The 11,833-nt window shown below is 43.2% G+C and overlaps 1 protein-coding gene across 3 annotated transcripts in view; it reads right to left on the bottom strand.

The window, feature by feature from the left end:
* Gprk2 (G protein-coupled receptor kinase 2) overlaps positions 1 to 11,833 on the bottom strand; it is a 100,453-nt gene that overhangs the window by 22,687 nt on the left and 65,933 nt on the right. For 2 of the 3 annotated variants that reach the window (XR_011223088.1, XM_045762998.2), the window contains 2 exons: positions 3,982 to 4,119; positions 1,266 to 1,458 (listed from right to left, as the gene is read on the bottom strand). Coding sequence is in view for 2 of the 3 variants with exons in the window: in XM_045762998.2 (XP_045618954.1) it covers positions 1,303 to 1,458; positions 3,982 to 4,119 (294 nt within the window). In the remaining variant the exon portion in view is untranslated. The remainder of the gene's footprint in view (positions 1 to 1,265; positions 1,459 to 3,981; positions 4,120 to 11,833) is intronic. The other variant, XM_045762999.2, reaches the window with a different exon arrangement.

Here is an 11,833-nt window from a genome sequence, read left to right as displayed (position 1 = left end):
TGCATTTCCCTTTTCTAGGACCATAACTCTTTGCCCATTCCCATACATTCATCCTTCATTCCCACTACATTCTGTGTACAATACTTTCTCCCACTTACTTCACCCAACTAGTACTTTATATATACCCCACCATTCCTTTTACATGCCAAATATTGTACTTTCAACCTCAGGTCAATGGAACAGACACCTGCATTTTCAGGAGAGTGAATACATATATTAAAATTAATAAAGCCTATTGTTTAAGTTACAATTATTTTCATCCAAGTAAATATTTAGTTTTTTCAGTTTTTCTAACATTTTGCATACAAATAAATAATTCTATAAGTAAAATAGTTTTGGGAATTTTTTTTATTTTATATTTTTTTGCATAGATGGGAATAACCACTTTTCAGTAGCCACATGTTAAGGGCTACTAAGTGCTACATGACTATCCTAGGTCAAGCCGTATGAATGTTGTGAATGTCACAACTATCCAAAGCTTCAAGAACAAATACAACAGTTAGCAAGAATATCAAAAGACATTAAAAGCACCAGGTATCAATAACTAGGAGTCAGGACCAAAAAAGCCAGATCTTATTCCCGAGAGAGTGAAAGACAAGCATGTTTAATTATGTGTCATATTTTGTTCAATAGTTAAAACTTGTCAGTCATCACCAACACATTAGCACCATTGTTAGCCAACATACTGAGGGGAATGCTTAATATATTTTTACGTTAATCTAAGAGTACGATATATGACTAAATAACTGGAACACCATAACACACACACTGCCATAGCTCAAGATAGGCTCATGGTCAACAACTGCAGAAACTGTTGTGGCAAAAATTCTTGTGGATGAATGCATGTCAGATTATTGAGAATTCTAAAAAAAACTGTGAACAGTATTATCCATGGCATGAGACTGACAGCTTGACCTTTTGGATAGATAACTGACAAAAATAATAGGTCACTAACTATAAATACATATTTGTCACTTATTATAATTGTATATTCAATAGTTGGTTACCACTTCAACTTACATGAAGGCTTTCCCCTTTCCTTCATTTATCCTACTCATGCATAATTAATGTTACAGCAGGAGTATCAATTCTTATTCACTTCCACACATTCTGAATATAAACTAAGGTACTCAACATCAACCATAGTTCCCCCCCATAACCACCCATAATCAATGCCAAGCACTAGACTACTACTGGTTAGTTTTTATCAATGCAAGTGAAGCACTAACTATATACTTGCACATATATAACGGCATTCACTTAACTAAAACTAAGTGAGGTGAGGAAAGCCTCCGGTCATGTTCAAGATGAAACAGCAGAGCTGCACCATACCCGTCGTCGGAAGGGGAAGCAACTCTTGCTATCTTCAGGAGGAGGCAGGTCTAATCTGAGGTCATTAGTTGGTGTGTTGTTGGGTCCAAATTGGTTAAGCTCCTCAAAACACTTGGTTTCTATCATCTGCAAGTGGAAAACCATTTATAATTAATATAAATGTAAAAGATGAAAAAGCTTAATAAGGAAGACATCAGTGGCCTTAATCTCAATGAGACAGTTCTAAGGAATCTTCTATAATTGCTTGCACTACAAAATCTTCATTACCGTCTCTTCACCCATATGAAGTACACTATATTCTAAAGCTAACAATTTTGACTATTCATTACTTTCTTTCATCAGTATTTCATTGGAGCATCAATTTGTTTCACATTTTCTCTTCCCCATTCTATCCTGTCGTGTACTTTTAACCAAAATAATTCCCCAAAATCATTCACTTAAAAACTAAATTAACAAACATGACTATTATAATCTTTAACCCTTAAACAGCAGCGATGGAAAAATGGTTATACATGCCTATGCACAAAATTTAAAAATTCCAACAAATAATTTTTCATTATAGAATTATTAATTTGTGTGCAGAATGTAAGAAAACACAAAAGTAAGTGAATATGTATTGTTTCACTGGGTTGAGGCACTCTGCAACATTGCATCTGGCACTTGTCAACGCTGGGTGCTCGACTATGCTGACGCTTCCCGTTTTATCCTACGAGGTTTCACTGATTAAACAATCACTTTTTTTCCTTTGTTTACATCCGGAGCTTTTATATCCATATTCGCATCATACATGTCAAAACCCAGGCAATAATATTTAAATCTTTATATGATGATAACTGCATTACCCTGTAAATAAACAATTGACGCTAACCGCTATCTAAGGGTTAAGAACTATACTTTACTTTTCCTTGGTTTCACTAAAAGCTTTCTAATTTTACACTCTTTCCAATACATTTTCTGCGGGAAGCCCTATCGTCTCCCTGCAGCTATCAGACTGATATCCACCATGTTAGTCTAGAGCATCAGTGTGACGTGTTGTAGGTGGCGTAGCAAATATCTGGCAGCTGTAGTTTGCCGTACGCACATTAAATAAAAAAAGTAAAACTGCTTAGAGTCCTTTGTGGTGTGACAGTTGTTGGAGTAAACAATAAGCATAAATAATTAAAATACTTTACTGTACTTATAATAACAATCATAAAATAATAATTCCTGAAAACTTGGCTTACACACAAAAATAAACAAACTTAATATTTACTTTGGAAAAAACAAGGGTGACTATACACTATGTACAATAGGCTGCACGTCCACCATCACACGTCGTAACAAGACCACATCAAGTGCACGAGGAAACATGTTGAACCCAAGAGAGCCCAAGAGAACCCAAGACAACCATCTGTTCTGCCTGTCATGCTGCTTGTTGGATCGGTGACACTTATGATTTGGAGTCGTGCGGGACCTGTTTCCCACTTGTCCTCCATCTTATCCGTTCTTCTTCGCAAGACCTTAGGGGTCAAGCAGCGACTGCGTTGCAGTTCCCCCCCCCCCCCCCCCCACTAACGCGCCCAGTTAGTGGCCCGCTCGGATGCCCTGGAGCTGCTCCGTTTTAGTTTTAGGGACCCGGAATTGGGGGTGTTAGTCGCTTCGACTTTGCTAGCCCTGCTCCCCCCTCCCCCCCCCCACCTTCCCTGTTCCCGGCTCAAAAATGTCTTAGGGTTTCGGAGTTGGGGCGAGGTTCAGCTCAGGACGAGACTTGAGAGGCTTCGGAGGCATCATCTGATATGGAGGCAACCAAGCCTGATAGGCACCCCCGAGGCTTGTGCATTCTCCCTTTTTCCTTGGACTCTGCATTTTCTTTAGGGGGTGGTGGGCGTGGATGTGGGTTCTGCCCCCAGGGCTTGTGTTGGGGGTTCTCAGAGCACAGGGGGAGGGGGGGGAGTCGCCTTGGGGCTCTTGGGCCCCTGTTTGACACTGCCTGGGCTTTGGTGTATTTGGGGCAGGGGGTTGTTGTTGCAGCATTCGGAGTTTTCGTATCTTCCTTCCCTGTACGAATTTGATTTGGGGGCGACTCCCAAACCCCAGCCCAAAACCACCCCCAGGTTTGTTTCCAGGTTCCTTTGGGTTCTTCGGATTCATCTTTCCGAAGATTATCTACCTCTCTGAGTTCCTCTGAGGAGGTTCGGAAGGACCTTGGTGCTTACCTTCTGCGAGACCCAGATTTCACCTCTATTCTGGACCCGGCCTCTTTTGAGTTCGGTTTCTCTTCCCCATACTGGGTGCATTATGAGGTTCCTGGGTCATCCTGGCCATGTACATGTATAATATTAAATTTCAAGAGGCTTATGTAAATACCATTTTCTGCATTAATATTCATAACTACCCAATCATCTCATCATCATAAGAGAAACAAGTCAAGAAATTCCATAATTCCTTGCTTAGGATGTTCTACATGCTAGACTCAATTAAATTAATAAGGTTGTGCCTGAAAGATCAAGTATATCCTTATTGGACATTGCAGATATGTTATGTCATCTCATCACATGCCCTCACACACTTGTCATAAACTTCTTGATTCACTTGTATTATTCATTTTGCTGTCAGCCTTAGTATCGTACTGAAGAAACTTACTCCCTCTTAAATAAAACTGATAATTACCTCCTGTTGCCAAGGAATTGAGACAGACCCAGTGTTGAATTTGGAGTAAAATGAGTCATCTGTAGCATCAAGGTTGACACCCTTCACAGTACTAAATTGCTCGATGTCCAACACATCCTTCGCATATACTGCATGGGGCTAAAATACAGAAAACTCATGAATGACAAGATCAAAACCTATCATCTTTTATTTTCCTTAACATTTTAATATTTTAGTTGTGACATACTGTAATATGAACAACAGAAAATACATAGAACTTGGGAAAACTGTCACCCAAGGAAATGAGCTCCATCATGTCAATGTTTGCATACAATGTAAACTAATGAAGAGGGTGAGGACTATACAAGGTTCAAGAATGGGCCGACAAATGACTACTGGAGTTTGATCTGAATCTTATTTTATCTTTATCAGACCAAAGAGGGAATAAAACAGTGAAAGAATTAACCCTTAAGCTGCTGAACTGTCACAAAAGGAACAATAAAGCCTGAAAGAGAGGATTAAAGAAATTAAAGAGAACGAACATAATAGCAGCTTTAATGCTAGACACCGCACATTATAAAATAACTACAGCAATGTGTGAGAGATTGGAAAACAGTCTTTAAAGACCAGAATGAGGACTCTTTCAGAACAATACACACACAGTTTATGTTTCACTAATTCTAGAACACTGTATGCTGCACTGGCATGGAATTCCCATCTGTAAAGCATAAAAAGACAATTGAGACCAGTTCAGAGGTTTGCAATAAAATTGGTACCAGATATAAAGGCACTAAGCAATGGAGACAGGTTAAGGGCAACTCAAGAAGAGAGAAGCACCACAGACACAATCACAACATACAACAAACTGAATAGTATGAATGAGGTGAACAGAGACAGTCTTTTACCAGACAAGGAAGACACATGAAAATGGAAACAAATGAGGAATGTAAGAAAATATTTATATGTAGTGTAGGTACAAATGGAATAAACTGAAAGCAGTTATTGTGAAAGCAACCTTAATACAAAGTTTTAAGAGGAAGTATGAAAAATTTTGAGTTTTAGAAAATATAAATGCACAAAGTTCTAATTCCTATGAGGAAGCATAAATTAAGCTCTCACTTTCTATAGGCAAAAATAGGTAAGTACATTATAAATATTTATATATGCATTCATTGTCGTTGCCCACTTTCCCTCTCATGGAGTGGAGAGGCATAAGCCCAGAAAAACCAGCATTGAATGTAAAGAAATGCCATTTTCTGAGTGAGCCCCAGAGACTCCCTGGGGCTATAGGACTAATATGCTCCCCAGATATTAGTCTGGGGATTCAGTCAATGGAGTCCTGCCTACCGGGAACCAGAGCCAGAACCTGGCCCTCTCAGACAGAAACAGCTGAAGGTGGGACTGCAGCCACAGCAATGCCACAGAAGGGAGACACAGAAGCAGTCCAAGAGTCCTACACAAGGGCCCAGCCAGGTCGTTGTTTCGACCTGGCTGGGCCCTGACCTCGGACGGAACCAGATGGGACTTCCTCCAGTTCACCAGGAACCCGAACCCGGTGAGCTGGGATAGAACCAAACCCCCTGGCGAGCAGACCGGCTGGGAACCCACATCAGCCAATCGTTGAGGTAGGACAAAACCCGAACCCATAGCAGAAGCAGACGAGCCACCACAACCTGGGTAAGATGCATGAAAACGCGATGTGCCAAATTCAAGCCAAACGGAAGGCAACGAAAGCAGTAAGCACGCCGCCCCACAATGAAACCGAGCCAGTCCCTGAATCCCAAATGAATAAGGGACGTGCCAATATGCATCCCAGAGGTCCAGAGACACCATCCAGGAACCCAGCTCCAAGAGGAGTTGGACTTGGGACAAAGTGGTCATCCGAAAGGAGGGGCAAGGAATCTAACAGTTCAGACAGGGCAAGTCCAGAATGAAACGATGATCCGCACAGTTCCGTTCCGGTACGGAAAACAGGCGGGAAACCCACCTGGGGGACAAAGCTGGTTCATCCACACCCAAGTGCACCCAATCCAGGGTGACCCGATTGAGCGAAGGGGAAGAAGCCTGCCTCCGCCAGCCTTGAACACCCAAAGGGGAAGGAGCTGTCCAACACCACCACACGGCCAAAAAGGACACGACCCAAAAAGTCCACGAATCGTGGGACCAAACGTGAGCAAACAGAGTGAGCCTTTCCTCAAGCATCTCGTCAACGGGGCGAGCCGCGAAAGAGCCAACACCCCTTACTAGAAGCCGGCCTACAAAAAGAGCAAGCAGTGCGCTGACTAGATGACACCAGTTCCAAAGGAGGCACTGGCTCAGAAACTGGCACCAAAGGCCCACCTCAACTAGAACCCCGAGCTCTGGCACGACCCTTCCAAGAGGCCGGAGAAAGGCCACCCCGAATGACCAACAAATCTGATAGAGGATAGCAACTAGACAAAGCTGCCTGCAGAAACCGAGTCGCAGCACTCTCAGCAAACAATAACGGACAAGAGTGTGAAGAACTCGAACGGAGTCCAAGGAGAGAGCAAGGATTGCCTGACAACAAGTGAGGCGAGAGGCAAATTACTGACACACCACATTCCAGAGGATCGGCGCAAACAGCTTCAACAGCGCAGCAAACACCCTGACTACCGAGGCCAATGCTCCAGACGAAGGCCCGGTACTCAACGCCTCCACGACCTCCCCAAGCCAGTTCGAGGACAACTCTAGAAGCGAAAAGAACCGCAAGACCAAGGCCAAATGCCCGCGGGCACAAAAGTTCGCAGCAACCAGCAACCAAAGTAGCCAAAAGAGTGGAGACCTGCATGTGCAGCTGCTGAAGGCCAACATCCCGAAGAACATAAGGGCAAAAAGGCACGCATTGAAGAGTTCCAAATCGCCCTCCAGGTAAAAATGCAAAATGGAAGTAGCCTCCAGTCATTCAAACGTGTGAGTGCAACAAAACCTGTGCCATGCTTCCTGAGGAAAAATAAGGAACCTCATAACACACCCAATACGGGGATGAAGAACCGTACTCAAAGGAGGACGGATTCAGCATAGAGGTATACTCTGGGTCTCACAGGAGGTAAGCCGCAAGAGCCACCTGAACCTCCTTGGGCAGGACGCGAGAGGCAGAAAACCTCTGGAAGGAAGGAGCCGAGGCACCTTAGGGAACCCGGAACTGAACACAGGGTGGAGTTAATCCCAAATCAAACTCGTACAGAAAAGGTGGGCAAGAAATCCTCTCCCCCTGTAACAACAAACCCTGCGACAAGGGCACCAAAACCCAGGCAGGATCAAAGGGGGTACAAGCCCCCCAGGGCGACTCCTCTCCAGTCCCGGGAGAGGAGTCTCCCTGCCTCACATCAGGCTCTGGGGCAGAGCTGTTCTCCATGCCCTCCACCCCTAAATAAAAGGCAAAGACCTGGGGGAAAAGCAGCAAAGAAGCGAGGGCTTGCTGGTCGGACCCAGAAGCCTCAGCAGGAGGAACAGGCTCAAATGCCTCCATTTCCGTCTCGAAAGAGGCGACCCCCGAAGCTGCCCGAGTCTCATCAACTAAATCCACCCTGACTCCGAAACCCTCAGACGTTTGGAAGCCAGCAGCAGTGGGGGAGGAGAAGTGCAACCCCGCCCAATAAGGAAGGACCTGAAGGCGCGGACGTAGCCAAGGTTGAAGCGACCAATACCCACAGGCCCAGGTCCCTAAAACCAAAACGGGGCAGCCCTGGAGTATTCGAGTGGGCAACCAACCTAGCACGTTGCAACAACCAAAACCTATGTTGCAACGCAGATGCCACCTGACCCTTAAGAACTTCTGAAAAAGAATGGGTAAGTTGGAGCACAAGCTGTGAACAATTCTCGCAAATCTCCATGTCATACGTGTCACTGACCCAACATGCAGCATGACGGAGGCAAAATAGGCGACTGTCACCCTGAGACAAGGGCAACGAACAACCTTCAAACTCACACAAGGCGAGATGGGACTGGGAAGATGCATCCATGGGTCTGCCAATTCCCAAATAGGTTTTCCAAGGCCTGTAGGTGGTTCAGCCTATGGGAAGCCCCGGCAATGGTGCTGTAAAGCTGGTTGAACCGAAATAAGAATGTCAACAAGGGGGAAATAGGGCTTTAAATGGACCCCTGAGGGGTTTACAAGCACAGAGGCCTAGAGAAGGGCCACCAAAATACCTTAGGTGGACCTAATAGTCAAACCAGGCAGCCCTCCTCAAAGCAAACAGAAGAGGAAAAAAACACAAAAGCACAACCACAACAGGAGGAACAGGAAACACAACTGCCATGTTGGTAGGTATGATGAGCAGCACCTTGCGCCCCAAATCAGTAACAGTACTACTTCCTATCGAAGACCAAAGGCCAGTAAACCCCAGCTGGCCCCAAGGGCAGGGCAACTGCTGAACAGCAGCAACCGGTCGGTCGGCCGAGCGGACAGCACACTGGACTTGTGATCCTGTGGTCCTGGGTTCGATCCCAGGCGCCGGCGAGAAACAATGGGCAGAGTTTCTTTCACCCTATGCCCCTGTTACCTAGCAGTAAAATAGGTACCTGGGTGTTAGTCAGCTGTCACAGGCTGCTTCCTGGGGGTGGAGGCCTGGTCGAGGACCGGGCCGCGGGGACACTAAAAGCCCCGAAATCATCTCAAGATAACCTCAAGATCAAGAACCCCTACAGAAGTAAACCTGAGAGCATCAGGGAAGGCAACCCTAGAACCCAAGGGTAGTACTCACAGGATACTTAGGGAAGAAGCCCCAAGCGCATGCTGCCCTTAGTACTGTATTATACTCCTGACCACTGTGACATAAACAGCAGGAAAACCCCAAGGGCACAAAATTCAGCAAGAAACTGAAGCCAGAGCGACATCCGCCCCCAGAGCACTTCAGCCACGAACCAAGGTGTGAGGAACCGGCGCATGGATCCGGAGCTTTCCCCTCCCCTCCTGAAAAGGGGAGGGATGCATGGACAAGCTGCGCAGTGGCAGTGAGTGACAATTGCTTGTTTGCTAGTTTCCTTTTGGAGAGTTCTATTTCTGTTCAGTCTTGGGTTTTTACAATTTCTACCATGTGGGGATTGTTTTGAGATGCCTACCTTTCTGGGTGCCTAACCCTAGTCGATGGCAGGCAAGGAATACCCCCAAATACAAGGGAGGTCTCCTTAAGCCATTGCTCCCTGTGCCTATCTGAGAGTGCCAGGTCCCAGCTCTAGTCCCCGGTAGGCAGGATTCCATTGACCAAAGCCCAAGACTAATACAGCGCATACCGGTACTATAGTTACTATAGTTCCAGGGAGTCAGAGGGGCTCCGCACAGAAAAAGTTAATAATACCGTAAAGAAGATAACGAATATTAAACTAAGAAATAAATCACTCTTCCATTCATTATATCCTTGTAGTTCTGATAAGTACCCACACTAAAGCATCAGAGATACAAGGCACCTTATGAACTATTATATGCAGTACAAATACTGTACATTCACTTCCTTCTTAACCGAGCATGTAATGCACATCATCCACCAAGCCACACAATTACATTTGGGTCGGCACTACCGCTCTATCATATAGCATTTGTCCACATCTCTTTCTATCTTACTTGCTAACCAAAGCTTTCAACACATCAGATGCTTTCCTTCCCTGATTTGACCTACTCTCAACTAAATCAATTTGATTGCACAAATTACTTTTTTAATCAATCACACATGCCAGGTATTTCAACACGATCACCACTTCCAACAACACAATTCTCCATTGTTTCACAAAGACTCCTTTTCTCTCCACCACCATAATTTACTCTGGTTCACAGTCATTATTAACAGTCTTCTCATACACATCAGTAATATGTTTAACTATTTTTCAATAGCAAATAGTTTCTTGGTGAGTAAAGAATCAATTATACTGGAATTTTTTTATGATGAATATTGATGAAATTAGAGCCTGGAAAGATGTAATAAATATTTCATTAAAAAGATGGGATATTCATTATTAGAATGCATAAATTATGTATTAAAATGTTTAAGATTGTCATGGCACATGAAAGGAAGGCAGAATGGCCAAGTACACCTTGGATATGATGGAATGATGGACTACAGTCAAAGCTCGAGAATCCAGGGACACTAAATTAAGCCCAACAAATTATGACATTTTGCCAAACTGACAAAATCCAGATGCCATCCAAAGCTTGGATGGTCTGGGAAGTCAAACCTCAAATTTTATCAGTAATAAATATCTAAAGACTACAGCATTAGCAAGTCTATTTATAATATTAAATATTAGCTCTAAATAATATTTAATACAAGTACAAAAATTTAATGCATATTACATAAATTTAGTAAGTAGAAGGCAAGCAAGTTCTATACCATGTTGCATGTGTGCCCCATCTAACTACCATAACAATAGTTATGAGTAACTATTGTGGGATGGCACACCACAGCTATGTATGGTTAGGAGTACCACTAAGATTTAAAAGTCCCACGGCTACACAGGGGCTCACATCAGCTCCCTCAGGGCTCTTGTAAACAGACACTGTTTAAAAAAAATCATGGGCAACATTCCCGGGTGTGAGAGCCTCAATACTGAGTGAGCAACCAAGGCTGGCGCATGCAGCATGAACTAACAGCACTGCTGTTCACCTTGTGACCACAGCATCGCCTAAAAATGTCGAAATATATATGTACAGTAACTGGTATTATTGAGTCATGATAGTATTACAGAGGAGCCTAACTATGATAAAGACTGTGTTGAATGTTCAGATATCAGTGAACACAATGCTGTTCAAGATGTTCACAGCACTAGCCACAGCACACTGCCATTGTTTCGTTCATCTAAGAATCTTCAATCGACTTCTCATGTTCCTTTACAAAATAAACGTGTGGAAAATTATTCATGTACAGGATTTAGTGACCAGGATTCTGATAATAGCAGCATTGTGGTGAGAATTAGCAATGTACATAATATGGTGGAAGGAGTAGTTTTGTTAAAGGATGGAGAGGTGGCATTGTTTGCTGACTCTGTGTGGCACCCTGTTATTGTCTGGACTCACCATACTAGCTTAGTGGTTTGCTATGGTGAACACAAATGTAGATACTTGTATATAAAATGTGTATATAGTGTAATAAAACAAACAGTATTGTGGGAGGAGGAATATTGGAGAATAATGTGTTGAAGGAGTGAGGGAGGGCTGGCTAGGTGTGGCAGCCCACTCTTATTGTTTGGACTTGCCATAACAACTTAGTGGTTCGCTATAAAGAACACAATTGAAGAACACTTATATATAACGTGTGTATAAAGTGTAATAACAGCAAAACTATTTGTTTATTGTTTTATGAACATAATTGAATCACTAATATGCACACCATACTTTTGAGTATAGCGATAGTTCACACATTTTATTATATAAATATATCACACAACACACTATTGAAAAATATTACTGCAAACAAAAAAAAATAAGAAAAAATCAATCAGACATTGAAATAATTAGGTAATAATATCTTCGTGGCAACTCCCGCCTGACATCGCGGGTGGAAGAGACCTGCGCGGGACACTTAGTGTCAGCGCCTCAATTTTGCCAGACTTCCTCGTCCTATTGCAGCCAAAATATGTCACCTTACGATTTTTTTATTATTTTTCCCGTGATCAGGAAACACAAATGATCACTTTTATAAGACAAAATTTTACTTTTATTTCTTGCACCTGGGCGTGCTGCAGGCTATAATTACAAGCACCTTCCAGGGGTCAAGGGGTCACAAGTGAATTCTCTATAATGTAGTAAAAAGAAAATAATTGTTTACAATTTAATGCTATTTTAGCCCTTGAAGTGCAGTTATTGTCAGATATTAATTCACCAGGATAATGTAGTAATCATACATTGATTTTAATTATCACA

The sequence above is a fragment of the Procambarus clarkii genome, chromosome 56, assembly GCF_040958095.1.
Source record: "Procambarus clarkii isolate CNS0578487 chromosome 56, FALCON_Pclarkii_2.0, whole genome shotgun sequence".
Taxonomy (NCBI): Eukaryota; Metazoa; Arthropoda; class Malacostraca; order Decapoda; family Cambaridae; genus Procambarus; species Procambarus clarkii.
Note: the sequence above shows the minus strand (reverse complement) of the source record. Positions and strands in the feature narration are given on the sequence as shown.